Below are 20,745 nucleotides of genomic sequence, written 5' to 3' on the forward strand. Positions count from 1 at the left end.
TTTAACAGACCAACTTTTTTTCCTGTGAGATTTGGACCCCCATCTGTTGTCACGCCCACCAGTTTGTCCCATTTCAGCCCCAAGCTTTCGAGACGTGCATTTACCTCAGCTAAGAGATCACTCCCTGTTGTTGTCCCTTTCATTGACCGCATGTCTGCCAGCTCCTCCGTGATTCTGAAGTCTGCATTGATCCCGCGCATGAAGATGAGCAGCTGGGCAGTGCCCCGTATACCACAGCTCTCATCCAATGCCAGGGAAAAGTACTCAAAGTCATTCACGCTGTCTTTCAGTTGTAGCACCAGGTTTTTCGCGACGTCCTCAATCCTCCTCGTTACGGTGCGGCGGGAGAGGGAGACGTTCTCAAAAGCGTCTTTTTTCTCGGGACATATTAGCGCAGACGAGTCCACCAAACACTCCTTAATGAACTCTCCATCAGAGAAGGGTTTGCTCTTTCTAGCAATCTTGTGGGAAATAACAAAACTTGTCTTGACTGCAGCACCTCTGGATGGCAAACGTTTTGTAAAAAGTGTTTGTTGAGATTGCAGCTTGGCGCGCAACACAGAAGACTCAGCTGCGCGCTCTTTCTCTGAAAGGTTCTTGTATTTCTCCCCGTGTTTAGTCACGTAGTGACGGTGGATATTATACTCCTTTAACACAACCACTGACACACCACAAACTAAACACACTGCTTTACCTTTTACCTCTGTAAACAAATATTTCGCTGTCCATGGCTTGTTGAAAACGCGGCATTCTGAATCAACTTTTCTTTTTTTACCGTGAGACGACATTTTGTGTGGATCAGGGATTCGGATGCTAGCATCACCTGTCACTTATGCGTGCATTCATAAACAATGCGTCAGGCCCTTTCAAAATAAAAGACAGCTGCATCGCATGCACACCAAAATCCGTTTTTATTTTTGACTGGAGGGGGCAGGGGGGCGCGGGCCGGACAGGGACGGGCAAAGGGCCGTATCTGGCCCGTGGGCCGTAAAATGCCCAGGTCTGATCTAGAGTAACTATATAGCTAGACAATTTCTCCCTGAAGCGCTCAGGTCCAAAGATAACGACTTCAGTTTGTCTGAATTTAGCAGCAGACAGTTCTGAGTCATCCAGGTCTTTATGTCTTTAAGACATGCTTGTAGTCTGACCAACCTATTGGGTTCATCTGGTTTTATAGATAAGTACAACTGGGTATCATCAGCATAGCAATGGAAATTTATGCCATGCTGTCTAATAATGTTACCTAATGGAAGCTTGTATAAAGTGAAAAGAATCGGTCCAAGCACAGAACCCTGGGGAACTCCATGACTTACTCTGGTGTGTATCACCCGTGGCTACATCCACTGATTATCTGACGGGCGACGTTCATCACCCATCTGTCTGACTACAGGATGCGCATGTTCAAACGTACACGGGCCAATCAGAGGGGGGTCCCGCCCTTCACTATCTCTGATTGATTTATCTGCCACTCACCGGAGACAGATGGACAGGCGCTCCGCAGCTGAAATGGAGTCGTGTCTGGGTCAGTGACATCATCCGGAGGCGCACTCAGCTCGGAGAATTTCACCGCCTTCTCCAGGAGTTGCGTCTAGATGACGGCCGCTTCCAGCGGTGTTTCAGGCTCACCAGGACCCAGTTTGATGACCGGCTCGGCAGGATCGGTGCCGTGACCTCTCGGCAGGACACCAACTACAGGCGCTCCATTTCAGCTGCGGAGCGCCGGTGTGACACGACGGTGTGTGCGTTTCAGACGAATCTCGGACTGCCACAGCAGGTACAAGGACGCGATGGTACTTATATCAGCCATGGTTGATGACAGAATGAAATGGATAGCCCCTTGAGCCCAAATTAGTTGTTTACTCGTGCGAGTAAATTCAACTACACCCGCGGGCCGCAGCAAAACTCGCGCGAGTAACGCGACGCGAAAATTCGCACCGCGTCCGGTCTGAACGCACCGTTATATGTGTCTGTTGTTGAGCCACAGGGAGACTTTTTTTTTCCCCTCGAACAGGTGGTTGCACCTGTGCGACCTCAAATTTTTTTTAGTTGCACCATTGAGAAAATAGGTTGCACGTGTGACGTGCCCTGGTGTGCTATTATAGACTTAGCATGTAAGGTTATAATTACATGATTTTAATAACAGGTTGTGATCTAAAGTGGGCCGGTCTGAGGCATGAAATTCCATGGCTGGAGATGAGTCCCTAAAAGCTGAACATAACATAACATTGAATTTTAGTAGCTCTGAAAGACTGGGATAAATGTTTACGCCTAAACATCTTATATTTCCTGACTTTAGTTTGGTAGTGGGACTATTCTGGAAATTATAGTTAATGGAAAGAGCTGTGGACCTAGACCAATTGATAGAATAGTCAGAGATTGATGAGAATTTTTCAGTGAGTGTGATTGTCTGTGAGAGAGAGGTTTGTGAGTTCTGGAGGAAAAGTAGTACCTCATCAGCATAACGGCTTGTTTTATGTTCTACTGTTTTGGATAGAATGCCTTTAATATCCTTATTTTGCCTGATGGCAGCTGTTAAGAGGTTCAATAAAAATGGCAAAAAGCAGACTGTAGCTTGGAGAGGTTTGATCATTTGTCTGCACACAAGCCTTGGGAGAGGTGTATAGTATCTTTATCCAGTCAATGAATGATGATCCAAATCCAAATTTGTGCAGAGTTACCAATAAAAATTTCCAATTTACCCAATCAAATTCTTTTTCTGCATCTAGAGAGATGATTTTGGTTTCCAAATTGTTATAGTTAAATAGTCTACGATGATAATTAGTTGGCGTGTGTTAGTGGAAGAATGTCTACCCTTTATAAAACCTGTTTGGTCAGGATGTATAATGAAAAGGTTTATTTTTTGCTAATTGTCTAGCAAGAGCTTTGCAAATTATTTTGAGATCTACTTTTACAAATTATATTGGGCAATAGCTAGATGGAAGTGTGGTGTCTCTGCCTGGTTTTAAAAGCTAGCTGATGATAGCAGAGTTCCTGTTTGAAGGCAGTCTGTCATTCTCCTTAATTTCTGATATAATTTCATAAAATGTTGGTGCCAGTATATATGATGTAATTTCAACAACATCAGTTATCTGACAAGCTTCGAATGGGGAAATCTTGGATTTTACGCTTTTAAAAGAGAAACTTTAAAACTCAGTTTTAAAACACTGCCCCAACTTTTGACCTGGGTCGTATCACAAAATTAATTTGATAGGGACACTGTATAGCTCAACTGGTTAAGCAGGTGCCCCATGTACAGAGGCTTTAGGTCCGCGATGCAGGTGTCCTGAGTACAAGTTCTGGGTTTGCTGCATTTCCTTCCACACATGCTGTTCCCCCTTTCATGTCTACCTACTTTCAAATGAAGGCCACTAGGACCTGAGAAACACTCCTCTGCCTCACCCTGTCTGTCTCCCAACACTCCGCTGAAAAGGAGGCGGCAGATACTGAATTGGAACCAGACTGCAGTCCAGATGGTGTCAGACCCAGGGTGCTGAAGGCCTACACGGAACAGCTATCTGGTATTTTACACATACTCAACCTTCCCATTTAAATTACATTTCTTAAAGCTGCCGTCGGCAACTTTTTTTTAGTCATATTAGCTTGAACTGTCATGGGATTCTGGAAGTAGAATATTAAATAGGCTGTTTAGGAAAAATCCCGAATTCTGTAGCTCCCTCTGAAGCCTGTAATCGTGCTTGCAAAAATCGAGTGCTCCCGGCTGTTTTTAACCAATCACGTTAGGTTTATTATTGATCTATTATCTGAGCAGAACAGTCACCAACCATGCTGAGCGTGAGTCTGCCCCCAGCTTGAGTGCGCGCACACTGGTGTGAACTCATGTGCACAACCTCGTCCACAGAGGGGGAGGGACCTGAAAGTTGTATCAGTTCGAATTTTCCGACTTTAGACTCGGAATTTTGAAAACCTGCCGACTGCAGCTTTAATGCACATAGATGTATTACAATCCAATATATTAACATTGAAAATGAGTCCACCTCAAATAATGCCAATGCATATCACATAGAATCTTCTCTTCAATTCAATGTCTTGAGCATGCATGAAGTGGAGAGGAAAATTCCTCTTTTAACAGGAACCAGAACCAGGAAGGGCGGCCATTTGCCTCCACCAGCTGGGGGCTGAGAGGACAGGAAAGAGGGGACAACAAGCACCATAACACCAGGCCAGGGACACCTGCTGAGAGAGAGAAACACAAGTTAATGACAACAATGATGTCACATGTACATGGAGAGGAAAGAGAGCAGAGGGAGGAGAGGTGCATCATGGGAGCTCCCCCAGCAGTCTGGGCCTATAGCAGATTAACTATGGGAAGATTCTTCATTTACAAGAACAAACTGAAATCTATCAGATAAATATGACTTAAACCAGCCTAATGCAGTTCCGTTAATCCCAATAACATGTTCAAGTCTGTGTAATAAGATACTGTGATCGACCGTATCAAATGCAGCACTGAGATCCAACAGGACAAGCACAGACACAAGTCCGCTATCAGAGGCTAAGAGGAGATCATTGGTAACTTTCAGCAGTGCTGTTTCTGTGCTATGATGCACTCTGAATCCTGACTGAAACTCTTCAAACAGATTATTTCTGTGGAAATGATCACAAAGCTGAGCTGCAACTATTTTTTCAAGAACTTTAGACATAAAAGGGAGATTGGATATAGGTCTATAATGAGCTAACACTTCTGAATCAAGAGTAGGTTTTTTAAGTAAAGGTTTAATTACAGCAACCTTAAAAGTCTGAGGTACATATCCTGTCAACAAAGACAGATTGATCAAATCCAATATGGACGTGTCAATTAATGGGAAAACCTCCTTGAACAGTCTGGTTGGGATTGGGTCTAAAACACAAGTTGATGGTTTAGAAGAGACTATTGCTGTTGTTAGTTCAGAGAGATCAACTGGGCAGAAGCCGTCTAAATACAAATCAGGTTCTAAAGATACTTCTAAAGCTGCTGTACTTGATGATACATCACTGATAATAGTGGGAAGGACTCCATTAATCTTCTCTCTGATAGAAACAATTTTATTAATAAAGAAGCTCATGAAATCATCACTGCTGAGAGTTAAAGGAATAACTGGCTCAGCAGAGCTCGGACTCTTAGTCAGACTGGCTACAGTGCTGAAAAGAAACCTGGGATTATTCTTATTCTCTTCTATCAATGATGAATAATAAGCAGTTCTAGCTTTCTTGTATGTTGTTCAACTATCTTCCCAGACCAAACTAAATTCTTCCAAATTAGTTGGTCACCGTTGTCTTTCCAACCTAATTTAAGTATGCTTTAACTGTTTAAAGCTATAATGTGTAATATTTCACTTGGGGATATACTCCCATCTATCGGTGGGTTGGTGCACCGTCAGCAGTGAGCATCATCCTTTTTTCCGCCCCTACGGTAGCCGAAAGCGTACACACTGGGAAAGGCTGAATCAATAGCTTCTATGTCAACGTCATTGGACTCGATCAATTGGAGAGATGGCTTCAGCAAACACCTCCAGCAGCGGTTTCTCAGTTGATGAGGTTAGTGTGGTTCAATTTCTGTAGACCTTCTGTCATTTTGCATTTCAGTTCGAAATGTCATACATTGTAAAATATCTAATAATGTTACATTTACTATTTGGTATTCTGGTAGCAATCCGGACATTAGTTAGCCATTAGCTAGCCATGCCATGTTGACATTTGCTACGTTTAGCGTATGGATAAATAGTCTAGCCTACAAGCTAACCTAGCGAACGAAGCAAAAATATTTTACAGCACCGAAGCATTTTGCTGTCATTGATGGATAATTTATTATCCCTTTGTGTTTAGAGCCTGTCATCATCAAATTTTGAGGACATCGATAGAGGCAGAGGGAGAAGAAGAAGGAGAGGGGGGAGAGGGAGAGGGAGGGGGAGAGGAAGAGGAAGAGAACCGCCGCCGCAAGAGGAGGGTGGTCGGCCTGGCCGTGGACGTCGCCGCGGAGCGCCAGCAGAAGACGAGAGAGAGAGAGTGGAGGGCTTGAAAAGGCAACGTCTTCAAGACACGGAGGTTCGTATGTGTACAAAATAATGTATGATCAACGCCACAATAATTAACGAACGGTCGCTATTACGCTTGTTGGTTTTGCTTATGAAAATATAACTCGTATAAAAACCGGCGTCAATGTGATGACGAATGTCAGTGATGCTCAAGCTGTTAATTATAGCACAAGTATTTCTGTATTACCGTATTCTAATCGGCTACAACATAACTGCATCAGTAGCCTAGTGTACATGTCTTTGATTGAAAATGTCACTGAAAGTAACCCACGTCTAAATGCAAAGTTGCTTTAGATCAACAATAAACACAGGAGAGTAGAAAATCACACCTACCAAAAAGACCATTCTCCCCCAACTGCTCACCCAGTTTTGATGTTGGGGAAGTTGTATGAAAAATGTTGCTCATGTTTGGCTAGTAGAAATATACATTTTTCAAGTGTGACAGTTGACAAGAAAACAGCATAACTAACCAGGGTCATAATAGGGTCTATGCATCTAAGACCTATAATGCTACAACAGCCTACCTGTTGTTGCAGGCTTGCAGCATCACAAAGTGCATTTGTTTCCATTACCTCAAATAACCCATGCTTGTTAAATGACTCAATACGTTTTCCTTCACAATTTATTTTTCCAACACCAATGGCTTAGGTAATATGCATCAACATAAAATTACTCTAATTTCTGCAGGCAGAACTGCAGGAAATGACACTGGAGGATTTCCGCCGTTTCACATCTCAACTCATCCAGCGTCAACCTGGCCTGGTTTTCAAGGTCCTACCTGAGTGGCGGAACAGGCATGGTGCCCCACCTCCTGCAGGAACACCAGGGGTACCTTGGTGCAACTGTGGTAACTGCCGCAACATGCCATCTGACAGGGAGAGGGTGTGCTGTGGTCAGGACCCTCAACATTGCATAAGTGCACTTGGACATTTTTTGCAGTTTTGCCTGGATGAGGCCTATTTGAGGTTGCACAGGCAGTACTGGGGGGATGTCACAGGGTTAGGCAACACAAGAGAGCCTGGGGATTATAACAAAGAATACAGGTATGCTGCCTACCGCCACTTCATTTTTTGGCAGCATGGGTCCTTGGGGCAGGGGAACCGGAGGGTCATTCCAAGCTGTTGCGTATGGAAAATTAGGGATAAATTCCCAGATCCTCAAGGGCAATATGCTGGATTTACACCAACAATTTAATTTATTTTGTATTATTATTGCTTGTAAATAGATTAACACATTAAAATATTTGGCACAGATTGTATGTAAATAATTGTTCACTTTTATTGTAAATAGTTAGAAATGCTTTTACAGTTTGTACATGTTTCAATATATGTCTTCAGTGCAAATTCTTTATTTGTTTTAGTAATAAAAAAAGAAAGATAACACTTTGCCAGTGCTGTGTTTATATACAAAATATATATACATACATACATACATACATACATACATAAAGAAGCCAAGAATGGAAGGAGTCTCACAACCATAACGCAACAACAAATGTGAAAGTAAAAATTTGCTACTTGACATCAGGATGGAGGAGGTCATGAGGTACTTCAATCATTGCTCCTCAGCAGCTGCTTGGAAAGCCGAACCTGTGGAACAAAAGCACCATTACAGATATACGCACATAGTGTTACAGTTACAGTTGCAGATTACAGTGTGCAAAGATGAGAATGTCAGTATAAGCAATAGTCTCCCACATACCTAGACCTCTGCTGACTTGCGTACGCACAAGCTCTGACATTGTTGGTGGAGGGACTGGGGGCACAACACCAAGTCTTCGGGGGTCGTTAGCTTGAAGCGTCCTGGTCCTTGGCATTCCAACTCCGCTGCAGAGTCTTCGCTCGACAACTCTCCCTTGCAGGTTTGGGATGTAATCATATGTCTTCTGTGCCTTCGCGGCATACAGACTGTACCTCCTGGCATTTTTATTATATGTCCGTCTGAAACTAAAACAAAGAGGCCAACAATAATATGCTACATGGAATCTTAATCATGACAAATAGGAACCTGTTGAAAAAAATTGTGCGTCAGGGTTTAACTTTGCCAAAAGATATGGAATAGTTTGAGGTATTTTTTAGTAGACGCACAGCTTTGTCTTTTCAATTTCACGCTTCAAATACATTCTTTCAAACTGACAAATGGCTAATGTATGAATATTGACTCATTCAACGTTGATGTGCAGGTATTTAGGTAGAGGTACTGCATTTGATTCATGCATATTTGCCTGTTGAACATTGTTTTAGAAGCAGTTAATATAGGCTGATTGGGACCACCGCATCAGCATACATTATCCACATCAACTTGTAAAAAAAGTTACGTCAGCATCCGACATCATTTCACAGTAAATCGCATACCTAATAGAAAACCATCTAAAGCTGTTTTTGCACATTTTAATTGTTCAAATAGAACTTACATTTGTTTGCCCTCTGATGTTGTGAGCGTCGGTCTGTCCAGATGGAAGTTGTAGTCAAGAGCTGCAAGCAAAACTCGTGCTTCGTAACCGGTGGGCTGAAGAATGTGATTCTGAAAAGACTCCAACTGCGATGTTGCGCTGTTGACAGCTGTTGACAGCGTTTCTTTGCCGCCTTTCGTCTATCCATGTCGCAAATTCTAGAGGTGCGGCCTCTCACCCCCCTTTTGTAGAAGGCGTGGTTAGGATCATTACGATGGATTTCGGCCGCCGGATTTATCAACAGCCGCTCGGTTTTACGATGGGATTGGTGTGGTACGCATGTTCTGTAAATCTCACTTGAGCCTCTGCGTACGACGAGTTCTCCGCTCATATATACGATGCTTTCTACGACGGCTTGATAAATGAGGGCCAATGTCTACCAGCGCTTTGTGGCTAACGGAGTCTCTCTCAATCCACTGTCTGTCAGGCTCATCTTCAATTGGACCGTGTTGGCAGCTTCCCATTTGCCACAAGTGTACGTTGCACACATGATGGGTAATGCCAATCCAAAGGTTCTGGGGGGGGGGGACAAACAAAAAAAATACAAAATACAGGATACAATAGAACAATGTATTAGACAAATACATAATGTGGGTTTATAGCTGCACAGAAATGTCAACTTCACTTACAAGAAATTCCGCATATGTGTCTGCAGTCTTGCAACACCACCAAAAGTGGTTGGTGATGTCCTTCAGCCAGTTCAGTAGAATAGACTGCCCTTTCACCTTTGATGCCTAGGAAATGAACACAAAGACACAGACTACAATTAATGCAATCATCCAATAATAATATTATGAAACAGAATACAAAAGCACTCAAAATGATATTTGCTCATGAACATACAGTCTCTTCCCTAGGAGCATGACAATTCATGTTATATTGCCAATTGTCTGTTGTAGTGAATTTATCAATAACAAGGTTTCCTGCAGTACTTACTGCAGCGATTTTTTTTTTTTTTTGGCCAGATTCTTAGCACCGTGCCACATGTCGAGACTGTGGTGAATGCCAAGGTCCTTGTATTTGCCCTTGTCTGGATCTGCAATGTGGATAATAATTTCATTGTTCAAAGAACAGGGGAAAAAAAACAATTATCAAAAAGTGAGTCATAATTACTGTAGTACATAAGCCCACTTACTCAACAAGGCTGCAATCTGCACATGGGCATCTGTGCAGACTTCCACCAGGTTGATCTCTTTGGAGAGTGTATCTACCGTCTTGATAAAGGCCTCCTTCTCCATTACTGTAGAATTCCACAATGTCTCTCGCTTATCAATGGTGGCCACACAAACAACCTCACTCGAGTCAAGCTCCATTGTGGTGTAGCTGCAGTACTGAGCACTATGGTCAGGTGAGTCATTTCTGCCATCCCCTATAAACAATCAAAGCAAGTAATTAAGAGCATACCCTGTGAGAGAGACATGGTGTGTAGATGTTACTGGTAGTGCAAAACATATAAGGGCCTTTTCTGGTATACACATTACATAGGTAATTCACCTGATCGAATGTGCCTATTTGTGTGAACACACCTAGAATCTGCCCCTGTGCCCTATTTATTAGTGATATTTATTTGTGCAAATGATACGAGAGTATGGTCAAATCAGGCTATATGCAAATGAGCCTATAGATACACAAATATGACAAAATAAAATGCTACATACGTACCACAGACCACAATCTCTTTTCCTTGAAGGCGGTTGATGGTCTCGGACCTCTTCTCTTCCCAGAACTCTCTGATTGTGTCAACACAGTAGGTGTCTTGTATTGTAAAGAAGGTGTTTGGGTTGACCATTCCCATGTTCATGAATTTGAACATCAGAGCAACTTTTCTGTAGTTGCTTCCAGACAGCAAAATGTTGGTTGAGAGGAGAAAGTCCCCAGCCTGCATGCCAAACTTTAAAACAGGCTGTGAAGTCCATTGCCATACCCTGTGACCATCTGGACAGACCTGAATATCCAGGAGTGAGAAATAGGGTAAATATTTGCAGCTTTCTTAATCAGTATACTATAAGAAAATAGGATGTGCCTGTGAAAATACTTACCCATTCCACAAACATTGCTGTGGCTTTACACTTGATGTTAACGTGAAAGGGGCAGCACTGTTACACGGGACGCCAGTCCTGAGATCACCCGTACATCTTTTTTGTGGAAGGATCAACGATGTCACAAGTTGCCTCAAGCAGTTCTCGTAGATTATTGCGGCTTTGACACCAACGATGTCTTCTTTTGAAATCACCTTCTGTGACTCTGGCAAGTCCTGCATGTCAAGACTGGGTTGAAGAGGCCCTTCCTCGTCTTCCTCAGCAGGCAGGTCATGCACCGTTTCACCAATCCCAACTATCGGAAATCCGTCAATGGTCTGTGGTGTCTTCAATGCCCCACCCATTCTGTAGAAAAAAAAATGTGTGAGTGCATGAACAATCAACGCTGGGACAGCTATGGTGTACAGACTATGGCCATAGAACGGCATCTCGGAAACAGCTACACAAAACTACATGTCACCAGGTACTTACAAGTCAAGGGCAGCATGAGGAAAAAAAGTGCATATGGGAATTGGCAGAAATTGTGCTTCAAGTAAGTATACTAATAATAAAACATTATAGCCAAGTAATAGCAAATGAGAACACACCGTAAAGCAATTGGTGGCCGATACTCATCATCAGAGCTCTCTTCATGCTCCCCGCCATGACAGGCAAGGCCTTCGTCTGACCAGTCAATTCTGTGATAAATAACAGACAGAAAGTTATAACCTGCACATCACCTGAAACTGCACAAGTAGTAACACATTCGGAATCCTAATTACTTACACACTGTTTTCATCACAGACATTTTCATCCATGTCCTCGTTGTCAATGCTCATGTCCTGCAAGCTTTGTAAATACAAGGAAGAAATTACAACAAAGGCAACCATCTGCACATATACTGTAATTGTTGATGAATTACCTGTGATGCAGGCTCTCCTGTTCCCTTCCTTGAAGGATCATTTTAAGAGCTTCATCACCATCATCATCGTCACTGAAAAGAAACAAGAGGGAGAGAGGAAAAACACAGCGGAATAGGGAGTGTGAGACACACACACACACACACACACACACACACACACACACACACACCACCTGTGTCAGGTCAAATAGACCAAACTAGTTATTTAACCATTACAAAAATAGATGGATGGGTAAAAAGCATCAGGTCCATGACATAACCTACCTGTCTGTTCCACTTGAATCGACCGACAATGGTGGGGCAGATTTCTCCTTCATGGGAGTGGAAGTGGTAGGTGCTGCAAACCTGTTTTCATAACTGAACAAAGGCAGTGGATGTACTTTGTTAGATTAAGCTATAAAACCAAGATTCCAGTACTCCAGACAGTAGGCTACTGGAAATAAATCTTAACTATTTTATCACTAGTCAATATCAAAAGTAGTTGCCGGCTTTAAATAGACAACAGGTCTTTGACTCAAATGGTGTCATGCCAATAGCCAACTGGGTGCATGTTACCACACATTACCCTGCTCCTATGTGCCATTACGTTTATATAATTGTAAAAATGTCATTGTAGGGCTGTAGGGCTACTTCAGAGGCCAGGGAATGAAAAGTCGCGAAAGCTTCCCCTCCCCTCCCCCATCAAGAGCGTGAAACAAGTGGAGCTACTTGGGAGAAGGGGGTGAAAAGTCGCGCAGGCTCCCCCTCCCCCTCCACCATAAGGTCTGACTGACCAAAACGCCAACTGTAACAGTGATGTGCTTTTTTGACTGTGAAATCGCAATTGTATTTTCACCATGCATTTCATTAGCCCCTTTTCATTCGAAAGGGACATGCAAACGCAAAAACTACCTCCAGAGAATAGTTAGCCTACTGCTGGAAGGCAGCGTAGTAAGCAATGATGAACAACATTTTAATTTTCGCAGAACATTATGTCTGGCTTGAAACCTGCATTAGCCACGTTATACCGGCTCAACCTTCAAATTAGTTTGGCATGTTTACTTTTATTGGCTTATTTGACGGGCCCTTGTACAGGAGGACAGTACTAAAAAGCTACATCGGTGTTCGCTATACACTGCATCTGTAGTCCCTGGACAGTACATGAAGCCATCAAAGAAACAAAAGTCAAACACATATGTACATGCCCTACTATTGCTACTACGGCACACACTAAAATCAGCATCATCATACTAACACATATCATGCTTTTAGAACATAAAAATGCTCAACTCAGCTTTTGGAATTACCTGTCGAGAAGAAAGCTAGCAACTTCAGCATCTCGCTCAAAACCCTTCTCGCTCATCAGCTCCTTCCACCTCGGAAACGCCACTCCAATGTTCACCTTTGTCTTAGCTATTCGCCGAAATCGTCTCATTTCCTGCTCTCTTCTACGCTTCCTTGGTGATGGGCGAAGCGGCTCATCATGTGGTCGAATATATGTATGATCCATCATCTCCACAATCAACAACCTCTTTTAGCTAGCTGTTGTGCAACTCAGAAGATCGTTGACTCAGGTATGGTGGTTGGTTATACGGTAGTTGGTGCATTACCGCCACCTCTGGACTGGAGTGTGTGTGGACCTTGTGGGCTTCCGACTTTCTCGTCGAAATGTGGAAACGCAAAGGGCGAAGCTGATGACATGTCCTTCTACAAATCCCGTAGTTTTAAAATGGCGAAGCAACATGGCGACATCCATTGGGGTGTAACACTCTTATGTACATTCGCATGCTGAATATAAAGAATATAAGAACACTGCACTTTTGTGATGGAGGTAATTAATAACGATTGAGGTAATACTTGTGAATGATAAGACTCAAATTTGTTAATAGACAACGTGAAATATTACACATTATGGCTTTAAAGCCTGATTCATAGTTGTCCGGGAAAGGCTACGGAGAGCCCTCTCCGTCTACGGAGACCCTCCTGGAGACGCTCTCCGTCGCTTGCGTGCGTCGGCCAACATTCCTATCTATCTGTCGAGGTGACGGAGACTCGCGGAGACCACAAGGGTTGTGATTGGTCGGCTAACAACATCATTTCCAGAATCACTTTTCCGGTTTAGCTCCTTCTTCTTACAACAACAACCCCGCCATTTTTGAAAGAGTTTACTGTGTGCCGGTCAACATTTGGTCAAAATTATTTGCATTTCAAAATCAATAAGCTCCAACTCCAACAACAGTCTTTCTCTCTCGGTCGCCATCGTTCACTGTGAGGAGTGGAACGGAGCCGGAAGGTGAACAATCAATCAACCACTTTCACCATAGACATCGCCAGATTGGGTCGTCTAGCGTAGCGCCGCCTGCTGATCGGGAGGTGAACTGCCTTGGGTATCCGACAGCCCGACGGAGAACTTCAAAAGGTTTAATAGCCTCTGCCTGACCACGGAGTTGGATTGACGGATAGTGACGGAGTAGCATACCGAGGCCTTAAGTGTTAATGTTGTTGAACTGCTGTAAATGGTTGCATCTTACAAGGTGGTCAGCAGCACAGCGGACTGAATTCTCTCCGTTTCTCTTCACTCTGTACACCTCAGACTTTCAGTACAACTCAGAGTCCTGTCATCTCTAGAAAAACGCTATTTTTGCCTCCCTTCATATCAATGCGTTCAGCTACCTGCCGACAGCTGCGCCTGTTACTGTGTTTGCTGCTCGGAAGCAGGGGACTGCTCGGTCTACACATCAGGCAGTGATACGAAGGGAGAGAAAATAGGGCCAAGCGATTGTAAGGCCTGACTTTTTCTGGATGAACCATTTTGTGATGTAAATGTATTACTCTTTTGAACGCATATTGTTTTGAGAAGCAAGACGCTTTATTTTTTAAACCCCAGCCAACTAGCCGGACTACTTTTGTCAACACCAAAACGAGGCTGGAACTCTGCTCACAGGACACAGCAGGGGGTAAGAAGATGTTCAGAAATGATATTGTGTTACACCCCTGAAACAGGAGAAATAGAAGTACGACACGGACACGATGTAGCTTCAGTCAAGTCCAATATTGTAATGGATTAACCATGAACAGCATAATGACATTTATACGCATCATTACCATCAACATGTCACATTCCCTTTTCATGACATAATGTCTCCCTAAAACACTGCACAATTATGAGATGTTCTGAAATTCTATTAAAACTATTTCTTAGTTATTATTAATTCAGAATACAAAACATTTTAACCTCAATATCAGTGTTGCATTTAAACAAAGTATCCAGCCTTTCCACATTAAACACTCATTTTCCTTAACTTGCAAAAATATCACTTTTACCTTATTAACCACATAAAATGAATACAAAGAGAAAATGACAGCGGCGTCACATAACAACCACGCTTCAACTTCAGTCCGCATGACACAATTAGCATACAGGCTACACTGGAGCAACGCGACACGATTAGCATACAGGCTACACTGGAGCAACGCGACACGATTAGCATACAGGCTACACTGGAGCAACGCGACACGATTAGCCTGCTTAACACACACATACTGAAAGTACCACAGTTATTAACATTTACTCTCTGCATGTTGCCAACAGTAACAAACACACATATAAATCATTCGAACACAACTTACCTGAAACAGGAGAAACAGAAGTACGACACGAACACGATGTAGCTTCAGTCAAGTCCAATATTGTAATGGACAAACGTAAACCACACGTTCCGAACGCAGGTTGAACGAGGCATTAGTAATCATGAACAGATCCTCCGATCACAAACTGGCACTATAACTTACGGCAAAGAAAGTGAAACTTATATAAACAAGCAAACACGGCATATTTTAAATTAAGTTGCATTTCCAAAACATTAAGTTAAATAAGACAGCATTTTAAACACTGATCGTCTTTTAATCCTCTTAATCTTTTTAACCTCTTTTACCCAAAAAGCAATGGATTACCAATCTACTGATCATAATGCATTTTTAACTTAGCAGTTTGAACTTTTTCCCTTTTGACATTTTTAAATATCCATGAATTCATATAAATCCTTTATATGTATTTAGATTGCCTTTTTATCATCCTTACAATTGCTAATATGGGATGTCATACAGCTTCATGTCAAAAGAGGTGAACTATCCCTTTAAGACGGAGCGCAAACTGACATTTTATGGCTTCTTAAAGATGAACTGAAACGAATGTTCATCTATCATTCAAATGAAATTTTTGTCTTTTTCTAAAACCATCAATCCAACTTGAACTAAATTTACATAACTTGTTAAAACGGCCATTTAAAAGTGTGAATTATGTGGCCTTTGGTGCGAAATTGGCCACATGACCGTGACGTCATAGGGTTGACTCCCTTATTTGCTAGTATGACTGGCTGCGAAAACAACATACATTTGATGGACTTATATCTCATAAAGGAACCAAAATTCTGATCCAAACATCAGCAGGTCGAAAGAACACACCTCTAACATTATGTGGAAAAACTTTCGTTGAATTTAAGCCACACAAATCGATTTAATATCTATATTGTAGAGGCTCTCTGCACCTCCCGTATGGGTAATGGAAATGAAAGAAAGTTACCATTTTCGGCACAGGATCGGCGGGCACAAAACAGCCATCGCTCCTACTACACGCTGATTATTATTAAGATGTTATCAATCAAATGACACAATAGTGTATGTTTGCTGTGGTAAACTGGAAAAGATTTGAACATGCCGGTTTCGCAGATATGGCATTCTGCTGCGCTGTCTTTGACACGTTGAAACCTAACGAAGGGGCACTTTGAAATCCAGCCACTTAAAAAAAAACGTATGTGATAATAACATGGTTTTAATGTAAGCTTAATAAATAATGGCGTGGATTAACGGGTCGGAGATCCTCCAATGCGCGGCCCCAGTGCGGATCCTCACGGGTCGGCGGCAGGGAGATGGGCACCCGGCCTCGGCACGACTGACAGCAGCCATCGGTAGGACTGATCCACGGAGCCTCGGATGTCGTAGCCGGCGCAATCACCGGAGAGACCAGACAGCATAAATTATTATCCAGACAATATCTCATTTTAATCGCAAGGCTTGGAACCTTTAGAATCAGCAGCAAAAACTGTGAAATTCCAACAATTAAAATTCGTTTCATAAGTCCTTTAAAATTGGAGTATAATTTTGACTGCACTGTCTCGAACAAACGGTCGCTGTTCGAAAAGTAAAAGTCATATCTGAATAAGTCTTGATCCGTCAGCGCCGGAAGAGATGACAGGAGCCAGCGGTGTCATTTTTATTCGGCAACCATGTGTGGCTCGTTTGTTATGGCAGTTTTAAAATCATTTTTCACATTGATTTGAGGATTTGGGGCGTTTATAATGGAAATGGAGTGCCGACCTCTGCGCTCAGAGGCAATTTGTGAGAAATCTGTGAGGCAGAGCTCAATGTGTGTGACTTTGGTTGAAAGAGGACAAAAATACCTACGTTTTAAAGGAAAATTGGTCCAGATCGGGCAAATATTTTGGACATGAGAGACATTTGTTTGAGGAATCTTTTTTAAATAAATTTTGAGTGAGGATTTGAGTGGGAGATCCACCTCAGCCGAGATTTAGGCGCCGTTTACACATACCCGGGTATTTTGAAAAACGCATATTTTCTAACCTTCGTTTGCAAAAAAAACTAGGTGCACACAGCCCCGTTTTTTAAAAAAAACACGTCTACATTGATCCGGAGAAATACGCTATCAGGAGCTGTTAAATTACGCGCCAGGCTCATGTGTGTGGACTGATAGCGAGACTGAGCTACAGAAGCTCTGCAATTGCTGCCCTCCGCCCGCGCCCTAATGCGCCTTTGTTGTTCAATACATTGTATGACTGTAATTTTCAAAATCACACAAGCGAGTATAGCTCTCAACAACAGAAATGCTGCTAGTACCTCCATGCTTGCCAGATAAACAATGAATGGCGTTATCACGCTAGCATCCTGCCAACATGGCGGATAGGGGCGGGGCTCTGTACTATGATGACAACTCCGCATTCCATTCTGAAAACTCCGTTTTCGTCTCTTTCAACCAGTTTACACACAAACGCTAAACGGAGTTTTTAAAAAATCTCCACTTTTCCCGGAGTTTTTTTTTAGCTTCGTTTTCGGAGGAAAAAACTCCGTTTGTGTATAAACGAAAGGCACAAACGAAGGGAAAGGTCTTCGTTTATCAAAATACCCGGGTAGCCTATGTGTAAACGGCACCTTAGTCTTCCTAAAACGTAAACTGCCGTTGTGTCAAAGCAGTATAATGTATCAGCAAACCCTTTAGTTCAGTTAAAGCGGAGAGTCTCCTGTCACATAAACTTTGAATGATGTCTGTGTGATGCTGTATGGCTGAGTTATGAGGCCTCCAAAATAGGGCAAGTGCTATTTCAATGCATTTTGCAATGACAATGCATCCACAATTTTCCCACTTTTTCCCATTTTGCCAGAATTCCTTTCCACTAATGAGAGCCAAAAGTCATTGCACACCGATTGAGGTCGTTGCGCACGCAGACGTGTGCTTTTTATGCTGGTCGGACTATCGCTGCTAGACTAGTAGCGCGCCGAACTTTAGGGCGGAAACTGGAGAATAATAAGAGTCATGGCAACAGAGTAGTATGTGTGTCTAATGCCTTGGGCATTGACACCCATAATAAGCCAACATTATCCTTTGGAGAACAGGGTGAGGTGGTGTAGGACTACAAATAACAGACTGATCTGAGAACGCAACACTGAGGCTGTCTAAAAGAAGGGGCAGAACATATTCCTTAAGGAAGCTTAGGTCCTTCAATATCTGCACCAAGATGTTTAATATATTTTAAAAGTCTGTGGGGGAAGAGAACATTCTGCTTTGCAGCATTTGTTGGGCCAGCAACAGGAACAAACTGAGCAAACTGACAACAAAGCCTGGCTCTGTGGGACTGCTTGCATGGTATTATATAAGTGTGCACCATTTACCATTTATCAGAAATTAAAGTTAGTTTAATTTGTTCCCTCTCCCCTGATATTTTTTTTTCTCTAACTGAGCAGAGCCCCATTTTAAGAAACCAGACCAGTTAATTTTTCCAGTGTATCCAACTCTACAGCAAATGTAAGAAGCAATTAGAGTTTTTAAAACCTTTGAAACACTATTTAGATCAGTGTTGTATAGTAACGAAGTAAAAATACTTCACCACTGTACCTAAGTATATTTTGGAATACTTTGTACTTTCCTCGAGTTTAAATTTTTTTGACAACTTTCACTTTTACTTCACTATATTTCTGAACTTAATTGCATACTTTTACTCCAATACATTTTCATTGTTCGGTTTAGTTACTCGTTACAAAAAAAAGAGAGAGAGAAAAAAACGCAACAGTGTTTTGACCCCATGCATGTTCTGCCTGCCCAAAGACGTGGAAATTCTATCTTACAGAAACTCCCCTTTTTTAGGTTTTAAGGTAGTTTTACAAAAAAGCTCTTCCTCTTCAGATGCCAGATAAGCTGCAGTTCCCTCCCAGTTCTTTTTTTCTTTTGTATAATGAGCGGTTGTGTGTGCACCTCCTATAGCTTGTGAAGTACAGTAATCGTAACAGCTTTTTTTCTTGGTGATGTTGGCCGCATTTTCTGTACTGAGTTATTTTATTTATTTTTTAGAAAGGTTTACAAAAGGGGTTTCAAACTGGACTCCCTCTTCAGCTGCCAGATAAGCTTCAGTTTTCTCCTATTTTTTTCTTTAAATTTTGTTTATAATGATGGCAATAACAGTAGCAGCCTCTTGTTTCATTTTTTTCTTAATGGTGTAATGTACGCCTCATTTTCAGCACTGACCTTACTTGAAGAAGAAAAACTTAAAGGTTCACAAAGTTTGTACTTTCTGTCTAAACCTGGTCTAAATTTTGCCTGCACTTGGTTGTGTGTAGATTTGAAGTGTATTTGACCTTCAAAGTTTACCAAAATATAAAAAATGTCATTCAAACTGCATTTGCCTTGTTTACTTTTTACTTATACTTTTCATTACATTAGTTAAGTACATCTATTTTTACAGTAATTCTCATACTTAAGTACAAGACGTTTCGGATACTTTAAGACTTTAACTCAAGTAACATTTCAGTCAGTGACTTGGACTTTTACCAAAGTCATATTTTGGAGGGGTACCTATACTTTTACTTGAGTGTGAGATTTCAGTACTTTATACAACACTGATTTAGACTGTATTGTCTCTTCTTGTTTCCCATTTGGCTTCTGATATGGGGATTAGTCTCTGAGCTGATCTTGGTACTGCTTATTCTGGCATCCAGCCAGCATCACAAAGCCTTGCAGTGCACCACAGGCCTAAATACCATGTGGCTTTTTGTTTTCTCTCTTCCTGATCCTTTTTTCTAGAGCTGTAAGCTTTAGTTCTTCTCTGGTTGAAAACAGAAGACAGTGCCAACATCTGATCAGAAACTAATCCCAAACAAACAATAAAAATGAGCAGTGAAAACGGCTTGACAGATGGCTTACAGAGCTAATTTATTGTTGTACAGTACTCCAGTTTCATTTGACTTTTTGTGGTGCACTGGTGAAGGAAAAGCTGGTCTTGACCAGTATGGTGATTAAGGTAGTGGGATAAGTCTGTGTACGATGTGATCTGAGACTCTGGTAAACTCATTAGCTTGGGAAGACATCAGCTTATGTGTTTCATCTTAAGCACGGCATCTTCAAGCCTGCTTTCTTCTTGCTGTGGTTTCTCTGAAAGTTTAATTGACACATTTGATTTTGGATTTCTATCAAATAATTTTTTAGTATAGCCTGAAGTCTATCTCTGAAGCATGACAGGTGCAAAATTTCCAAAATTTTGGCTAAATATTAGCTTATTGGGACTTAAAGCAAGTTATACTGTTGGGCAGCAACGTGTACTGTGATTGTATGCTTTGTAATTCGCTCAGTTGTCAAGCGCTTGATAAATGTATGGAATTTGGGGAACTGCTCCTGTGGTAAGTTCATGAATTTAAACTTTGTAGAGTCACTGTGTTCTCCTGATTTAATTGTGCAGGTTTCTTGTTTTAAGTGAGTGCTATGTTCAGCCATTTCAGAGATCAGGAGTAACTCATGCATCGTTGCCCTGTCTTTGTATATTAGCATCATTTCACCTTCATCTGATCATGCAACTGTTTGTAGTGGTAGTGGTTTATGTAGTTAACAGTTCTGCATGAATGACTTTCATTATTCAAGAAAGACCAGGAATAATATCTAAAAGGTTTTCCCTACAGAGAAATTAGTTTGAGTTTGGTCATTAGATGATCTAAAAGTCAAAAAATAGAAGACAAGGAAAACAGATTTAGAAACTTGTAGTCATTTGGGATATGATGATTTAA

The 20,745-nt window shown here is 41.9% G+C and overlaps 2 protein-coding genes across 3 annotated transcripts in view; one reads left to right on the forward strand and one right to left on the reverse strand.

Annotated features, from left to right (window-relative positions):
* fam110b (family with sequence similarity 110 member B) overlaps window positions 1-20,745 on the forward strand; it is a 64,431-nt gene that overhangs the window by 20,280 nt on the left and 23,406 nt on the right. The gene's annotated exons all lie outside the window — the stretch shown is intronic.
* LOC142398451 (uncharacterized) lies at window positions 9,120-11,186 on the reverse strand. The gene is made up of 6 exons (XM_075482432.1): window positions 11,111-11,186; window positions 10,524-10,868; window positions 10,147-10,429; window positions 9,620-9,853; window positions 9,421-9,520; window positions 9,120-9,218 (listed from the first exon to the last, which is right to left on the reverse strand). The coding sequence occupies exons 2-6, from the start codon at window positions 10,536-10,538 to the stop codon at window positions 9,206-9,208; spliced, it is 645 nt and encodes a 214-aa protein (XP_075338547.1). The 5' UTR covers window positions 10,539-10,868; window positions 11,111-11,186; the 3' UTR covers window positions 9,120-9,205.

The sequence above is a fragment of the Odontesthes bonariensis genome, chromosome 14, assembly GCF_027942865.1.
Source record: "Odontesthes bonariensis isolate fOdoBon6 chromosome 14, fOdoBon6.hap1, whole genome shotgun sequence".
In the NCBI taxonomy this organism is placed as follows: domain Eukaryota; kingdom Metazoa; phylum Chordata; class Actinopteri; order Atheriniformes; family Atherinopsidae; genus Odontesthes; species Odontesthes bonariensis.